At 37.4% G+C, this 19,404-nt stretch overlaps 1 protein-coding gene across 5 annotated transcripts in view; it reads right to left on the reverse strand.

Moving 5' to 3' along the window:
* Positions 1-19,404, reverse strand: part of MID1 (midline 1) — a 256,629-nt gene that overhangs the window by 76,128 nt on the left and 161,097 nt on the right. For all 5 annotated transcript variants that reach the window (XM_089511601.1, XM_089511600.1, XM_089511598.1 and 2 more), the window contains exon 2: positions 10,825-11,540. In XM_089511601.1, the coding sequence (XP_089367727.1) occupies positions 10,825-11,484 (660 nt within the window). In that variant the 5' untranslated portion in view covers positions 11,485-11,540. The remainder of the gene's footprint in view (positions 1-10,824; positions 11,541-19,404) is intronic.

The following is a 19,404-nucleotide window of genomic DNA, read 5'->3' on the forward strand; positions in this document are numbered from 1 at the left end:
TTTTGGTTTTCCTTTGCAACAGTAAAGTGAGTGTAAACAAGGGTGCTGACAAGCAAAAGGGTTGCTGGGCAATGTCCTTTGGGTTTTATCTGCTAGCTGTCATAAGTCACTCAAAGTTTAAGCAAGGGTCATAGCTGTAAAATAATAGGCTTGTCTCATAGTGGCCTCAGATCCTAAAAGTGTGCCAGAGGGATATTTCCTATTATTGTAAAGCCTATTAAGGTAATAACTAACAGCTACTGTACATCCACTCTATGAATGTAAATGGAACCTTCATGCAAAGAAGTTATATTTCAGATATTGATAGATTCATTGTGATAAATTAACTGCAGTTAACTATGCATACTTATTCAGGAATAAATCCTATTTAATATTACCGAGTAAGCTACACAGGGCTGGAGTGATAGGAGTTTTGAATGGTCTAAGCTTAATGAAATGATTATGATTATGGTAATTATTCTGTAGACTTGTAGGACATACCTCAACTAGCAAAATTTCCGACAAAGAACCTCTTTTCAACAAAGTCTTTTTACAAGCACTCAGCCCTCCTTTTCATCCTGTAATTCTGTTTAGCTAGATTTTTTTAAAATTTAGCAGCATCTACTTTCAGAGGAAGGTGAAAGAGGGCCTCAGACTTTTGATAACAGCAGCATATTTACAGTAAAAAAAATGCAACAAAAAAGCTTGAGCTTTTGCATTAGCTTAATAGTAATAATGATAATGAAATGTATTTATATTCCGCCTCTCTACAAAATGCAATCCTGCTATAGTGGTAGAATTCAAAGATATAGCCGTGTTAGTCTGTATAATCAGTACGGAGAGAGATCTTGTAGAACCTTTGAGACTAATTGAAAGAAAGAAATTGGCAGCATGAGCTTTCATAGACTTCAGTCTACTTCCTCAGATGTATTTGGTGGAGTGGAAGCTAGGTACAGACATATATATGCCATTGGTATGTCAGGATGTCAATACAGTGCACCCTTTTTTTATGCAGGGGATCCGTTCCGGACCCTCCTGTGTAAAAAAAAGTGTATGCTTGAACCCCATTGAAAATCATTAGTATTAATGGGACGTGCTGCCCCTTGTGCCCCATGTGCTCCTGCAGGCTCCCTTGCAGCTTTCAGCGTATGACGCAGGCGCACTGTACAAATTAGAAATTCCAACTTTCGTATTGATTTTATTACTGTATATTTTTGACATATTATTTGCATTAATTTACACTTTGATACTATTGTTTTAACTTTGTTATAGTAATATTTATTAATTTTATAATCTTGTTTGTGGTTTTAGATTGTGCACCGTAGACAGGCTTTTGTTTCTATTTTGGATTGTTGTTTTCTTTCCTTTGTAAAGTGCTATGTAAAGCCTATGGCACTATACAAATAAATGCAATAATAATAATAATAAATCATTTGTGTATGGAAATGAAGTTGCACGTCCAATTTTAACTATGGTCGTTAGTGCACAAAGACATAGGAAACTGGTCTTTGTGCATGGAGATGAAGTGGCAGATCCAGTTTTACAATGGGACTAGCCTGTGGTGAGGGCACCCCTATTATAAACATTATTATTATTGTTATTATTATTATTATTATTATTTACAGGGACTGAAGGCAGCTAACAAGTCCATTTAGAGAGGCAGTTTTGGAGAAATTTGTCATTGTTTTAACTGCAGAGGGTGTGCCATGTGTGCCTGCTTCCAACAGCCAAGCCAAATAGCAACTGATTCTACTGAGCATGTGAGAACAGCAAAACACAGAGAAAATAGGAAACTGTTTTTCTGGCTGGCTCACAAGCTACTCCCAGGATCCAAAAATGAAAAAGTAGATGTATATGTTTGGCTACCAAAACAGAAATCAAAAAGAAAGTGGAAGCTGGTAAATGAATGTAAAAAAATCATGGAAGCATTTTGCAAGAAGCCGTGAAGTGTTCTCTAGAAAGTTGAAAACTTTTTTTGCTACATATGCAAACCTTACCTGACTTGGTTGTTGAATTTCACATATGCATATTGTTATCTTTTGCATAAAATCTTTGTTGAAACATATTGAACTGCTCTTTTTTGTGGTGTCTGTATATGTATATAATATGCTGGAGTGCAATTCTACCTATTACAGTGTGAAGACAATATTTTTCTATGTTGTCTGATGACATTATAAAAAGAGGGATACTCCAATCCATTCAGAGAGGCATCCTTGGAGAAATCTGTTGTTGTTTTAACTGCAGAGGGTATGCTATAGCTCTAGGAAGTAAAAGCACACAAACAAAGATTACAAAAAATAACAAAACAAAGGCAGGGTATTGTCAAAATGATAAGGTACAGTAATGCTCAATGAGAAATAAGGGAACGGAAATCTTGTGGCTGTCAGCATTTTTTATGATCTCCAGGACAAACACTGAACTTAATATTTCAATAAAAGGGATGCTTACAGTATTTCCTATAGGTTGTCTTGATTTTGCCAAATGTTGTAAGAGTGGGAAATGAGGAGAATGGTAGGTGAGTGTAAGGCAGCCATGTAACTAGATTACAGCTACACTAGTTGGGGAATAGTTCGGAACATTTTTTGAGTGAGATGGAACACCATTCTTAATACATTCTGACCTCTGTGCAACATAATAATTTCCTTTGGGAGACAACACCTGGATCACCACATGTGTGTTAGTTACCATTGCGCATTAATTACCAAAGAAAGGTTTTTAAAATATCTTCATTTAAAAACAATTTGTAACTTAAGCCCACCGTGAATGTCACTGATACACACACACTTATATATCCATACAGGTAATATTAATTTGAATCAGATTTCTCTTGTTACAAATGTCTCTTCTATAACCATGATTTTGTAAAGGGGAAACCCACAAAATAAAAATTAATACTCCATACTCCTTGAGTGATGTCACTGCATGAAATCTATTGCAGTAGTGGTTACACATGTTCAAAGTCAACGCAAGACTGGGATCCAATAAAGGAGATTAGGAAGGCCAGTGAGGTGCGGTGGTTTGAGTGCTGGGCTATAACTATAGAAGACCAGGGTTTGAATCCCTGTTCAGCCATGGAAACCCACTGGGTGACCTTGGTCTTTCTCCCTCTCAGAGGATGGCAACAGCAATCCCCTCTGAATAAATCTTGCCAAGAAAACCCCATGATAGGCTTGCCTTAGGGTCATCATAAGTCACAAACAACATGAAGACACAACAAAAACAACAAGAAGACACAAGACATTGTAAATGCATTCGAAAACACAAAATTGCAACAATACTTTCATCATTTAGGTGCCAAGTTAAAACTTGGCTGTTCACCAAACCCTTTGGGTCTCATCAATGCAAATCCAAAGACTGTTATTTATAGTTTTAAAAACTTTTAAATTTTAAAGATTTTTTTTAAATTGAGTATATTATTTAATAAATCTTATTGTTTTTTTAGCCAGTTTTACTTGTTTTAATGCTGCTGTAAGCTGACTTGAGATCTCTTGATAAAAGACATATAAAATAGATAATAAAGTGAATTTTCCTACATCATGCAATACTGTCACATTATGTTACAATACAACAACATGCATTTTATACATTTTACCCTGATTTCAGTACTGTAGGACCAATCTAACTCATATCTTCTTCAAGGAGGATCAGAAGGAACATTTTGATTTAGGGTGGACTAACTATATTTCAGAGGAAGGAACTGGCAAAACCACCTGTGAATATTCCTTGCCTAAGAAAACCTGATGAAATTAATGGGGTCACCAAAAGCTGACATATGACTTGAAGGGACATGCATGCATATAAATACATCATGCAGTTAAAGCATAGCACATTAGCTTTATACCAGTGTTGTGTCACATCCCCCCCCCTAAATTATCTCTCTCAGACAATAAATTGCCTAGTGTATGAATTGTTATTTCATAATAATTTGGAAAACCAGTTCTGAAGAGAGGGATTATTTATTTTGTCTAATATGTTCAAGGAGAAAACTAAGATTTTAATTACTTTGTTAAGAATATACATGTGTATGCTTGTGTGTGTTTGTGCTCAAGGTATGTCATGGATATACTTCTAGAATCTTCCAGACATCTGTTACTCATGCCAGACATAATTAAAATCTTATTTATTTAGTGGAGACTATTGCTAAGTAACTCTGAATAATTAACAAATAGAATGTATATGCCATATGAAAATCACTGCCAGAGGTTAAATGCAAGCCATTACCCTACATATTTAAAAGAAGGATGTCTTCATACAACTTTACAAGAATCCGCACTCGTGAGAGCTATATATATAATGGCTCAGAACTTTCCAGGGTTGTAGATTTAACTATTGCAAATGATAAATGTTTTATCTTATTCCTATATATATATATATATATATATATAGGCTACATTTACTCTATGCCAAATGTAGCATGCATGCCCCAGTTAAACCAGTGTACTAAAACTTTGAATCAAATGGTTCATTTCTGTCACAAAAAGAGCTAGATTGTAATGGCATCTTTTGTCTCCTGGTTAATGAAGGATGAAATATTGTTTAAATAATTAGCAACACTGCTGAGACCAAATGCAAGCAATTAGCATAGTTTGACACCCAAAAGCTGCTTGTCAAGGCTCACCAGTTACTATGCAGTTAGGATGTAGCAGGGACGTACCTAGGATTTTGGGAAGGGGGGGTCCAGACTAAGTGCCACCATTATAATGGGGCTTGAGTGCGGCAGCGCAGCAGCACACACCATTCATTTTGCTAATGCAAGGGGGGGGGGTCCGGACCCCAAGAACCCCCCCCCCCTTGGCTACATCCCTGCATGTAGTTTTTCAATCATTTCAGTAGACAAGCACTCAGTTTAAATGGTTGGGATGTTTCAAAGGGAAATGATTAAATTTCCAGGAACCTAATTAATGGGTTTCTCCACATAATACAACACCATCCTATGCATGTTTATTCAGACACAAATCAGAGTGTGTGCGGTGGGATTTACTCCTTAATAAGGCAGTACAGCACGGCAGTCTTGAAAGACAATAATTCCTTTTGGGTTGCTAGGACAGCAACTCTTGTATTTTCTTAAGGAATGGTTTTAAGTATAGCAAATATAAAGATACAAAGTTACTTAGGAAGGTAACTTAAAAGGAAGCTAAAAATATCACTAGTAGAACTTGCACCCTGTTAGTAAAGACACAAAAGCAAAGCTTCATACCATTACTGTGTAGCTACTTAAATCTTTCTAAACCACATTTAAAGGGTATTAATTTCGAGGAGGATAGCTGTGTTAAGGGTAAACTAGCTGTGATGTCATTCACAAATGTAGTTAACAGTTGATGGCCCTTACAAAGAAGTAATAGGGATGGGGACCCAGATCCAACCCCCACATACCCTTTAGATATGTGTGTGGAGGACTGTCTCATGCAGTCAATTCCAACCCTGGTCTCTGGAGTCACAGTCCAACACTCAAACCACTAAACCACACTGTCTCATGCCATACCTGCTATTTACTGTTTCAAAGCTGTTTGTGTAAGTATTAACTATGTGAATTGTGTCTCATTAATTCTGTCTTTTAATCTGTTTTGCATGGGGAAATGAGAATTTGCCACACCTTTGAAATTAGTACATCTATTATAACATAAGCTTGTATGAATGTTCACAAAAACTTGTGTGCCCAAACAAAACCTGTTAGTCCTCTTCTAATGAAAAGTAATATTGTTCATATTCATCCACAATTTCAGTAAAGGTGTCTTTTGCTTTTTCAAGTATTTTACAATAATCATGCACTTATTAACAGGTTCTGCACAAGCTGTTGTTGTATTGATTGGACTGTCTTTTCAGTTAATCACACAATGTCATATTTTCAACATTACTTTCTATGGCACTGTGATCATAATGCTATCATTGGAAGAAGACAGTCTTTGTATCTGTTTTATAGTGTACACCACCAGTGTTAGAAGTTATATTTTGAATGTCAGTTCATCCCAGCTGCAAAATTTATGCAGGCATAGAAAATCTCTCCCACAAGATTTTGTATATGAATGTATGCACACGTGAGAGAGTACATATTTTGCTCAACAAAGGCATTATTCACATTTAGGCTACATGTAATGTAAAAGCAATCCAAAAAGGGGGAGGGCTTTCCCCCTAAAAAATCAATTAGGATTTTAAAAATTATCTTGGTAAATTGGTTCTGTTCCTATTTCAGTAGAGCTTCATTTCTGAAGTTAAAGATTTAAAAAACACATTTCAGGGACTCCTTTAAAAATTTTAATTTCTATGCAGCCTTTCTCCCAGAAGGGACCTAAGGCGGCTCACAAACAAAAACACATTAAAACAATATAAAATAAAAACATTAAAACCAAAATAAAAACACAATACCCACCCCATATAACGAATACCCCATATTAAAAGCCATCCTACGATTATACATTAAAAGCCTGCCTGAATAAAGCTGTTTTGCTTTACAGAAGGCAAGCAGGGAGGGGGACAGCCTTGCTTCCCATATTCCAGAGGGTAGGAGCAGCCACTGAGAAGGCTGTCTCTCGTGTCCTCACCAGGCAAGCCTGTGATGGTGGTGGGACCGAAAGAAAGCCTTCCCCGGAAGATCTTAGGCTCTGGTTGGTTCATATGGGGAGATAGGGTTTCTCAAATAGTCTGGACTTTATAGGTCATAACAAGCACTTTGAATTGTGCCAGGAAACAAACTGGTAGCCAGTGAAGCTGTTTTAACAAGGGAGTTACATGCTCCCCATAACTGGTCCTGGTCAGCATTCTGGCTGCAGCATTTTGAACCCGCATGGTGCTTGGGAGAGATCATTGGGTTTTCCTCCCTGTTCATTTGCATATAAGAGCACCCCCTTACTTACACAACATATTCCTTTTGAAACTTTTGGACTTCCAAAATAAAGCTGACACCATCAAGTGGTGCTGGTGTCCAAAAAGAAAAGAAAGTCAAAATGCTTGTCACATTAATCACTGGATTTTGACCAAACACATTTATTATTCTCAGCATAAAACATAGGAAATCTATAATGGTCACAAGTATATTGCAGTCGGCCCTTGATATCCACTGGGGTTTGATTCCAAGAGCTCCATGCATACAAAAATCCATGGGTGCTCAAGTGCTCAAGTGCCATTAAGTATGATGGCATAGCAATATGGTGACCCATATATAAAATGGCAAAATCAAGGTTTGCGAAGGTGGATATTTTCATGCCATGGATGCTGGATGGATGCAGAATCTATGGAATGGAGGGCTGACTGTACTGAAAATAACTCCATGGCTAATCCGTTATAATTGATAATCAAAACACAGAAATATACTGAGAAAGAAAAATTTCAAATAAACCAAAGATTAAGCTACATGTTCCACTGAAAGTGTTATGGTGAATGTTGCTCCTTTTTTATTTTAGCCAATTACAACTTCCCCCCTCCTGAATGTTGTCATGATTGAAGCATATAAGGAAAGGATTCTTATTCCTTGATTGCTCAGCCATGACCCCACCTTTGAAAAACTAGGGATCCGACATTGAATAATTGTCACCAATGGGAAATTTCTTACTAAGCTTAATATCTGTGTGTCTGATATATTTGGTTCAACACACAATTTTAATTAATTACAATATAACAACATATGTAGCAATGTGCTGTGAAATGTAGTATAAAGTTTCTCTCTGGTACTCAAATGCAAGACTGTACACCTTCACATGAACTATTAAGTTAGGAACTAATTAACTTTTTAAAACTTAGCTGTACAAGATACCTAATTTTAAATTTAAAAATGAGCCCTTAATTGTGAGCATTTTGACAAGACAGACTTTCTTAGCATAAATAATCAATAGTTTGGGGGGAGGGGAAATGACTCTTCTGGCACTATAGTGAAATCTGTTCCTCTAAAACCATGGGCATCACTTAGTCTATCAAGTATTTTGCTAGTGTTCTTGGCACTTATGTATTTTTAAAATTAAAGTATGGATTGGTTACAAGGCTAAAAATGCATTCCTACATGACAATATATCAAACTTCTTCAGAATTCCTACTTTGAAAGTAAGAAATTACTTCCAAAAGATGCCTTCCAATTGTTTCTGCTGCAAGTTGAAGCAGCTAAACAAACTACACAGACATTCTGTCCTTTGGCTGCATCTTCTAATGTCTGGATTTAACAATTCATTTGTTGATTTATATCTCTCGTTTATCAGGAGAGGACCAGATTGCTGGGTCCGGACATCATCATGAGCACGTCACAGACACAAAGTTTCTCCAACCACTCCCCATTTGCAATGGGAGCAATTGGGCATTGTGTCACCACCACTGTTCTTGGTACCAACAAAGTATCCAAACCTTGAACCTTGCGCATACTTATTGTCATGCTATATTTTCAGAGGAGGCATCATCATGATATATTTTCAAATTGAATTTTAAATTCAAATTTCAAATGCCACATGTCCACAAAATGCTGGTAAAATGTACACTCTCAAATAAATGGCACTTGAGCAATAATCCTATGGAAATCTGCTCAAAGATTCTGAAAATGTTGCTCTAAAAATAGTTACTCCCATTTTGTGTGCTCATTCTACATGGAAATATCTGATGTTTTATCTAATAGACCTAATCTGAAATGTCTAGAGTGAACATCAAAACTAAAGATTGCAGAGGTCTATGGAATAACAAAGACACATAAATATTGAAATTAATGAGATTTAGAGGTTAAGGAATTTCTAAGTCTGTTCAGCTATGCATTAGAGCAAAAACCCACCGCCTCATTCCAATTATAGACCTTTAAATGCTCATTTATGTATTTAAATACATTTAGTCTGCTTCTGTGGCCATCAGAAAATGCCCAGGGCACCAAGCGATAATGAAATGCAAGAATAAAATTTTTAAAGTCTCAAACTAAAAAAATCATGCCAAGCAATAAAAAGAACACAAACGATTAGGCAGCTTCTCAAATGCCAAATAAAACATGGTCAATAATAAAAGATCAGAGCGGTAAGGAGAGGAAAAAAAAACACATGCAGTTGCCATTCAGTCCAAATAGTTGCCAGAACAGCAGTGTTGGTGTCTTAAGTGCACAAAACAAACTACAGCACTGAAATCCAAACTGTAACAATTGTCATCACTATGCTCTGCCCCTACTTATGGAAAACTTCTAAAATTGATCTACACAATAACTTTACAGTTCAAACTCAAATGGAGAGTATGTATGTTTTAAGAAATATACTGTATATTTTAACAGAGTCCCACCCAATCACCAATTAAGTTTTCAGAAAATCACATTGTTATATGCCATGGCTGATGATGTAAAATACTACAGAGGCTCCCTACTCTTTAACGATGACACTCTTTTGTCTTAATGTTGTGCAATATATTTCTTTCCTTCCATTGTCCAAGTATTCTTAATAGAGCTTTTATGTTAGCAAGAAGAAAATTATTCTCTGAAGTATTATGTTTGAATAAACCAGACTGTTTTCTGGGGTGGGGGTAGGGAAAGAACTCCCATCAGATGTAAACACAGTGGCCAAAAGCCACTCTTACCATTGCTTGCTTTTTCTTTCATCCCATGGTCTGTCTGCTATAAACAATCACTGCAGCACTTTCCTGGAGAAATTGGGGGAGGGGGCTTTTGATTTTCCCATCTCCTTCCCTAGTTTTCTGCTCAGCATCCAATATGGCAGCTTAAAATGACTATAGACTCATACAAGTATAAAAGTGTTTCCCATAGCAGCTATCTGAAGGCTCCTTAAAACTGTTCTCTGTTAAAACTGATGAAATAGTATACAAATATGCAAAGCTGAGTTCCAGGGTCATTCATCGTAGGAAAGAATTTTCACTATGGATGCAGATTCTTCAGAACATACAATGTTTTTAGAACTGGTTCCCTCCCCTGATGCGTCTCATGTATTACACACAGATGTGTGTCAAAGGCAGTAACACCCACTTACAACCCAATTGTATGTTTAGACAAGCAGGAAAATTCCTGCAAAGACAGCAGATATAGTAATACTTTTCCCTGTGTAGAACAAATGCAAAATGTATTGGAAGGAAAACAATGGCAGTAAATACAATTGGGACTCATCCCGATTATGAGTTAGCCACATTGAATTTGATGGGACTTACTTCCAAGTAAATACAGTGAGTTGCACGGTTAATGGTCTGTCAGGTAGCTTAGGAATTTTCTATCTATGGCTAGTAACCACAAGGTTTGAAGAGTAGCAGCGGACTACTCTACAAAAGCCTCAATAATTCTCCACAACAAATGGAGCCCCGCACACATGTGGTACTTTGGGGGCAAGACCAGCATGTATGATATGCCTCTACCATTCCATGGATGTTCATAGATTTTCATACTGCAAAGACTGTCATTAAAAGATGTTGAAATACATACATAAATGCTTTTCCATCATATCCATATCAACTCTTTACAGTGGGCCCTCAGTATCTGCTGAGGTTTGGTTCCAGGACCCCCCTGTACTTACCAAAATCCATGGATGCTCAAGACCGATTAAATACAATATCAAAGTAAAAATGGCACCCATTATATAAAATGGCAAAATCAAGGGTTGTTTTTGGGAATTTATACTTTTTGGAATATTTTGAATCCATTGACGGTTGAATCTGTGGATATGGTGGGCTGACTGTATTTAAAAAATAAAGCCAGCAGAGTTTGACATTGAGACATTTAATTCTAATTAATAATAGATGTTTAGCAAAGCGATCAGTTTCAGCACAAGACAAGACAGAGTACAAGACAAAAACTGCAGCTATAACCCATTCAAATATATCAATCACACAACAAATGAGCTGAAAATATATCATTTCTTGATACCACACTTGTAAACAAAGTAGTAAGACAATACTAACCTTTAATTTGTCATAGCGTTCACTTAAAGCTGCCACTTGGTGATCGCGATGCCTCCCGACCAGTTTACACAAGGCACAGATTAATTGGTCATCAGTCACACAATACATGTTAACTTTCTCATCCTCATGCTCCAGACACATTAATCCTCTGATGTGAGAATCAGGAATGGGCTCAATCAAACGGTGGCCAGTAAATGGCTTCTTGTTTGGGTGAGTCGCTTTTAAGCACTCCTCACAGTAGGATACCTCACAAGTTACACAGGTCTTCACTGCTTCCTGTGCAGGATCTTGGTCACAGAACTGGCAGAGAACTTTTTCACTGGAGGACATGCTGTTGCTATCAAAAGCTCGCTCTCTGCGAGTTTCACTGGGAGAATTGGGCCCGCTCACTGAAGCTTTCTGAAACCTGTCGATAATATTCTGCAGCGTGACGTTGCGCTTGAGTCCGTCTAAACCACGTTGACTGAGGGTGATGACATAACGACAAGTAGGGCACTGGAAGGCGGTGATAGATTCCACTGATTCGTTTGTAGCACAGTGGGAGACCAAGATACGATGCGCACAGTTGAAACAGAGACTGTGAGCGCAAGGCAGCAGCAGTGGATCCTCAAACAGCTCCAGACAGATAGGGCAGGTCAGTTCCGACTCCAGTGTTTCCATCTTCAGGCAAAGCTTTCCTGTGTCATCAGCGAAATCCAGGAAAGCTGATCAGCTATCTGAAAAGCACAACACAAGATTCGATTAGGCGAGGCAGAACAGAGGGGTCAACCATGGGGGTTTGTCAGTTTTCATTACTTTGTTCACTATTGTCCAGGCACCTGAGACTGGAAGGCTACAGAAAGTTTGGAACCTGCCTCTGCACCAGTAATTAAGGTATTTGAAACTCTATTTCACCTTTATGTTTCTCTAATTTGATTACATTTCTTTTAAAAGTCTCCTTTCTCTCTCTTTTTCTCTCTCTCAAGCACACACTTGTAGCAAAAACTGGAAATGATCAGACATAGGAGCCAATGCTTGGAATGCTTTCACATTATTCAGAGACAATATTGTAGTTTTAAAATCATCATATGCACATTAACACATTAACACACATATCAGAAGGTACTAAGTTGCTGCTTCAAAAGCTTCCTTCATAATCCTTCTGTTACATTATGGAATCAGATGTCAAATGTAATGATATCTGTTTGAATGAATTTTAATGTTTAAACCCTGCAGTAAGAATCAGCTATCATCTCATTTAAAATGAAATGAACTCAAGTATTTTTGTATTTCTTAAGATAAAATTTGCTATGACATTTGAGGCATTTCAGATTCTGTCTAGATATGCAGTAGTGTACTTGGGCATACAAAGCATATATATGTTTCTCCTGAACTATATTCATAATTTTCTGAGACTAAATTACCAATATTATATATAGAAAAACATACACATTATAAGAGCAATTACATTGTGAAACACAGTGGTGGTAGATAAATGTATGTACAAAGAAACATTCATCAGCATGTTTGGATACAAGAGGAAATGGTGTTTCAACATTTCTTGTCAAAAGTTGGTGGGAGAGACATGGTATTTGGTGAACTGAAAATAGATTCAACTAAAATACTTTGCCTTCTTTTTTGTTTGTGTTTTTTAAAAGACAATTGTGAATGTGCCAGAAACCTCTGTTGTTTTGTGCCAAGAAGGTCAAAGACTGTTCTACTGTGCAAATATTCAATTTAACAGCCTTGTAGTTTAGCTGAAATGCAGCACAACTCAACAATGACTTTTCTCAGCGTGGGATTCAAGAAATTGAAGTTGTTAATTCTCCCCTCCCCCAAAGACCTCAGCCCTAAAAATGACTGAAACTTCATTTTGTTTCCTCTTTCACTAATCATGTTGCATGAAATGATTTTGAAAGAGCTGCCCTACGTGGTGCTCCTTCCCTAAGCTCTTGTCAAGGTCCTATCACTGTTATAAGTAGACAGGTCAGTGAAGCAGAAGCAAAAACTATGCTTCACATTCACATAAATGTACCTCTTCAGAGTACAATCTATTTAAGCTTTGTTGCTCATAACTGAGATCAGCTTCAGATGGCCCAGCTGCATAGTCTTTACACTGTAAAGTCGTTGTCCCACTGTGTGAACTCTTTGGTTCCCCCCTTTTCTCCTCCCCTCTCCCCTAAAATTCACATAGAAATCTTGATTCATTAAGGGTGAAGGGAGCCTTATGCTCATTAGCAAGCTTGGGAACCAGATCTCTTTGAACCTTCTGCATATCCCCACAATTAAACTAAGGGAGTTGCAGTTACAGTGACAGGAACACTGTGTCTAACCTCCGTCCAAACCATAATAGCATAGAAAAGTTCAACAATGGAGGCAAAGTTCAAGTCAGTCTCTAAGGCTTATTCACACTTGCTTTGTGGTAAGGGCAGGAGAGTGTTTGTCTCACAGAGACCTGAACCACATACCATTTGTTTTCATGCTTAGTCTCCAAATACCTGGGCAGCTTTAAAATGCACCAAACCAATCTGGTTTGCTTACTTTTTTCAGCATTAGTCATGGATTACTCTGGCTTCAATAAACTTCACTTTGCCTGGTGATAACTGGTACATGGGACTAAAAATCAAATGTTCTCCTTTGACGTGACATAAAGAATCACCATTTTCACATTGTCAAGACCAGCATTATCTCCATTTCTTCATCTCCTATCTCATGCTAGATGGCAGCATCTTAAGCCAAGTTGTTCCAGGCTATCCAGCATAAGGTTAGTTGATCAGAATTTCAAAAAGAGATTGGCATATTTTGCAATGAAACAGGAATAACTAAAAGGATATTCTCAAGAAAGAAAGAAAGAAAGAAAGAAAGAAAGAAAGAAAGAAAGAAATTATGCTTTTAAAAGTGTCTCTTAGGAATGGTAAACATCACCTCTACAACAGCAGTTGTCAATAACTATGGATACTTTCAATATGCAGCAGGCAGCTACATCTGCTTTACCTGAAATAAGTGTAGGAAATTGATTCCTGATGGGGAAACTCATGTGGGGTAGCAGAATTTAACCCTTTGTCATTCTCCATGGTCCTGATTCTAGATTGTCCCTCTTGTTATTTAATCCTCACAGTAAGAGAAAAGTCCACTACAGTGGACAGAAGGGGAGGGTTACTAGCCTACACTGGGAACAGGTTAGCTTTCCTATCCTCTGTGCATAAATTCTAATCAGGACCAAGTTTCCTATTTTTTTGAGTAAGGATGAAGAATAGACCCATGTACAGGAATGTTCACATCACATTTATGAGTTTCAGATGCCAAAGAAATGGGCTGGTCATACTCTACAGAACAGGAGGGAAAGTGATTCTGTCAATAGTACTTTCCATCTTATTTTATTACCATGCTGTATAATTGCACCAGGGGCCCACTTTACAGAATTATACAAAATTATAGCAGTCTTATTTCACTTTACCTGGCCTTGCACAATCATATGGATTCCTGGGGTTTGTAGTCTGGTGTGGTAATAGAAGACAACTCTTAATTCTCCCCTCTAAATTACCAATCCCAGGATTCCATAGGATGTGAAAATAGTGGTTTAATTTTAAAAAATAGTGCTATAATTCTATGGAGTGAAAGGGCCCCTGGACTTTCACAGGAGTACCATCTACATCAACTTGAAAATCTCTCATAGCATCCACAATCCATTCACGTTATACTGTTAGGTTTCTAACTGGTTCTTGTTTTAACCCTTCGTGTTTATGTATTGATATATTATTGTATTTCTGTATTATTTTATCTGTATAAACCGCTCTGGAAGCCATTTTTTGTGGGTGCCACCATAAAAAGGCATTGTCTTTAGCAGGCATACCTAATGTATCTCAGATGGTGAGGGTACCTAGAGTGGAATCAAACAACAGTGCGGAACACAGAGAAGCACATGACAATTCAGGTTCACTGGCCAAACCATGAACTGCTTCAAAGGTCATTAACAACATTTTGAAAGGGACCTGGACATGGACCAGGAATTAGTGAAGTTATTTTGACATATGTTGATACTATGTAGGTCAGTTACAAGTTATATGACTTTATTCTGAACCCACTATTCAGTAATAGGCCCGATCCATCAGCCCCACATAGAACATACTAGTCTGCCTTGGTGACTGTCAGAGTTTGGTTCTCCAAGACCATGTTTTTTTCTGATCAGGCAAGGGTGCAATTGGCATATGAGTCAAAGCAGGTAAAAGCCACCTCATGCTATAGAAGAGACTTGTGCCTCTTTTAGTGACAGGGATAGCTCAAGGAACACACTCATACTACAAACCTCAGATACAGTGCAGTCCCATCCAAAACAGGATGAACACCACTTGAAACATAATATTCTGGTAGAACATTGATTGCAACTTGATGTCTCCCTTATTGATATATGGCTGAACTTGTGAACTTGCCTTGGAGTGCTGTGAAGTAATATAAGAACTACAATGGTTTGTAGAAATGATGTGCAGGGCCAATCATTTCATCATGGTCCAATCACCTAGTCATCCTGGTGTAAATCCTAAACTTGAAAGAATAGCATTGGATGTATGTGTATATCTATTATGGGCAATTTACATTGATGTGTTTTCTTCATTTTTTAAAGCCTAACAGATATAGACTGAGATAGTAAGAAAATTAATATTCAGTGCCTATGTGATAAAATCAGTGATTTTTCAGCATAAACACTATAAACAGTAGCTGGGAACATCTTTCTGTGCTATTTAATCTGATACATGCACTGGAGGAAGAAAACATAGCCATGTCTATCTCATAAATTATACAATAAGATTTCTAATCCTAGCTTTTGACAAAGTAGGAAAATATTAAAGATTTCTGTGATTGTTTTCCAGCTCTCTCATCAACATAGAAGTATGCATAGAAAGCTAGACTCAAACAAAAGGAAACATTCAGATTTCTAATACCTTCTTACATAAGCTTCAAGTGGATGTCTCTATTTTAAACACTAATCAATGTCTGGTTAAATATTTCACTGCATCATTGCAAATGAAACTGTTAGGCTTCTTAGAAGCAGATTAACTATATATTATGTTAATTCTTAGGCCTGACTCTATATTTTGGGCCTACTGGTGAATAGTAGGTGCAGGCAAATGAAACACACAAAACAGCTTGGTTGGAGAACAAAAAAATCCAGATTTTAAATATAAGCATAGACTTGGACAGGCACCCAACATGCTGTGGGTCAACCAAGGAGTAATACTGATGGAGTCCAAGTCAGTATAAGCCACTGTGGTTTCCTTGTCACCTGGACATGGGGCAGATCTAACAGTCCCCAAAGCTGGGTGTGCCCTTGTAACTTTCACGCCGAGGTACCTTAAGAGAAGCCTTAAAGGGGGAAGGGAAGCCCTGTCACCCCCCCCCCAACTGGATCTGGCTCCAGTTCACACCATTAAAGTTGTAACAAAGGTAAGAAATATATCAGCAAGGTAACCCTAAGTAGAGAGATCTTGTAGCACCTTTGAGACTAACTGAAAGAAAGAAGTTGGCAGCATGAGCTTTCATAGACTTAAGTCTACTTCCTGGGTGGGAAGAGATATTTTCCTGAATGTCAGAGGACTTCCAACAATTTGAAATGGTACATTAAAATATTAATTCAATCACTGATTGGTGTTTAAAACTGAAACATGTTATTGGTGCACTTGAAGTGCTTCTGAACAAGGTTTGTGCAAACCAATGGCTGTAGTCTACACTAAATGTACCTCCCATCCAGTTAAATATTTCATAGGTAGGAGAAACTGCCAGCAGAATGTGCTCTCCATATTACAAGTTAACTCTGAAGTCAAAGAATATGTCAGGACCATGTCTGGGAGCCCCCTTTAAAGACTCAGACAGGACAATCCTAACTCCAAATAAACAGGAATGTGAAAAGGAAGCACAAACCTCTGAAAATAAAAATTTCCCTCTGCTTGCTGATCCCAGCATGATCCCTGGAATCAGTGGTCCAAAGCTCCCTTGAAATGATCTGGCAACAATGGAAAACCAGGATACCTCTAACTGTTCTGATTTGGCAGGGATAATCTCAATTAATCTAATGTCATTCCACTTTTACAGCTGCTTTTAAAATGTCCCAATTTCACTTCCTCCCACTGTCCCTATTTGTCCTCAGTTCACTTCAATTGCTGCAAACTGAGTTGAAAGTGCTGAAGTACAGTTGGCCCTTCTTACAGACAGATTTTTAATACATGGATTCAAGCATACACGGTTTGAAAATGTTCAAAAAAAGTATAAATTTCAAAAAACAAACCTTGATTTTCCGTTTTTTATAAGGGATACCATTTTGCTATGTCATTATATTAAATGGGACTTGAGCATACATGGATTTTGTTATACACGGGGGATCTTGGAACCAAACCCCAGTGTATAACAAGGGTCCACTGTAGTTTGCACTCAACTCACCAGGAGAGAGAAAAGAACAGAGGGCAGCATCTTTCCCTTCCCTGTAGAATCAGGCAAAAGTAACATCATCTACTAGCTCGTGTTTTCTTCCTCATTAATAACTTTTGCCATCTTGACCATGCTCTGATGTTGCTTGGCCAGAGGTGTCCCCATTTTCCTTTGAAATGGAGGAGGATATACACTAAAATTCACATGTAGCTGACTCTCTACAGGCAGTATCAACCAGGAATGCACAAAATGATCAAGGATGATTAAGACAGCAAAATATCATTGAACCCTCTAAGGCATGATAAAGTCCGTCTGCAATGTATCCTCTGCACAATTCCTTGGGAGTAAGCTATACGGAACACATGGAAGAAACTTTTAAACACACACTGTACTTGTAAGAGCATTTGTATTTCAGATATTTCAATAATAAGGGGTGGGAAAAGTAATTTACCCTCCCCCTACAAGTAGGCAAAATTAATAACATTCGGCCGGCCTTTGCTGAGCCTCCACATCTTAAAAACAGTCCCAGGGTCCCTGGGTTTCCTGACATCTGTCAATCTGTTCTCTTGGCAGATGTTAACCAATAGAAGAACCAAACTAGGGGGTTGGGGAGAAGGGATGTTAAAAAGTAGAAGTTGATTTACAGCAGATCTAAACCTCATCAAGCCTAGAAGAGCTGTCACAATGCTGGCACAAATTTAGGCTAGGTCAAATGCATTTCTAAATGACACCAGTATCACTTAGTGTGAAAGGACCTTGGATTAAACATTGCTTCACCTGGCCTGTTTTCATATTAGCTAGTCATTGGTCACCTTGGCCAGTCGTAGAGACCTGGTGGCTCATTTGAATCCAGCCCACTCAATTTTACTGCACCCTGAAAGAATGCCTTTTTTTTCTCAATTGGAAAAAAATGTCTATTTGCCATCAGAATATAAAACAGGAGCTAATTTTATTTCTCAAGACAACTGAAAGCTAAAAATTATTACTGTTTTGATTTTGTAATTATTTAATTCTGTTTTAATATAACACTTTTCTATGTTTTTAATTGTACTCTTTTTATCTTCTAAGCTGCTCTCAGTCCCAGTTTTGGGGAAAGGGTGGGATATAAATAAATACTGTAATAACAACAACAACAACAACTGAAATAATCTGCAGAATACAGAACCTCCAGCTATAAGAACTTCTTTTCATTTTTCATCAATGTATTTATCAACTAGTACAAGCAATGCACAAAGGTTCAGTATTTCACCAATATAGTTAATCTTTAAACTAAACTGTCAGGCTAAGCTAGTAGTAGCCTGGAGGTGTAGAGAATAGGAGGAGGAGGAAAACAATTAATTGCCTATACACTGATTAAATTTGTATGGAAAACAGGCCAATAAGAGTAGATCCCATAACAGAAGTGAACATAGCACAGAGTAAAAAAAAAGTAAACTAAACTACTGAAATCTTGCCTAGTTCTGGAATTACATTTTATCAATCAACATAAAAGAAAGTGTCCCACTATTTCAAACACTGAAACATAGATTTCCCCATTGCTCTTTACTAAAAAAAAATAATTGCATAGCCAATTAAATAATTTTAGGACTTCAGCCATAGTTCTTGAGACACACACAACATTTGGAATCAGGGATCTCAGATGAAAAGCAAAATGTCTCATTATAGAGTCCATTATTGGTTACAGTAAATAAAGATGGCAACGGATACACTTTATCTAAATGGAAATATAACTAAAAAACCACATTACATGATCAAGCATCTCTCTATGCCTCTACAAAGACATTAGGACAATTTTGCAAAGCTTGCCAATACACCAGTAATAAACAAAGTTTCACTTCAAGATAGTCAGCAAATGTAGTTGACGCTTATAAGTAACTACAGTATATGTTTAAAATGACAAGCATTAAACAAGGAAAGGTAAGCTCGGTCCCTCATTTGATATATCTGACATAATATCAGAGATATGCTCAATGGAATATTTTTAAGGTCCTGTTAGGTTTATCACCAGATGTCAAAACACAGTGCTTCCCTCTAATTTTAACAAAAGTATTTTAGAGGTACTGAAAAATGTTCCAAACTAGCCTCTGGTTTTCATAAAGCAAACGCCAATGTGAACAAAGAATTCTAAAAGCCAGAGCAATCACTTTTGCTAACCATCAAGTTGCTTCAAACTTGCTTTAA

This window comes from Sceloporus occidentalis, unplaced genomic scaffold (genome assembly GCF_023333645.1).
Source record: "Sceloporus occidentalis isolate IW3139 unplaced genomic scaffold, rSceOcc1.0.p SCAF_2, whole genome shotgun sequence".
Lineage (NCBI taxonomy): Eukaryota > Metazoa > Chordata > Lepidosauria > Squamata > Phrynosomatidae > Sceloporus > Sceloporus occidentalis.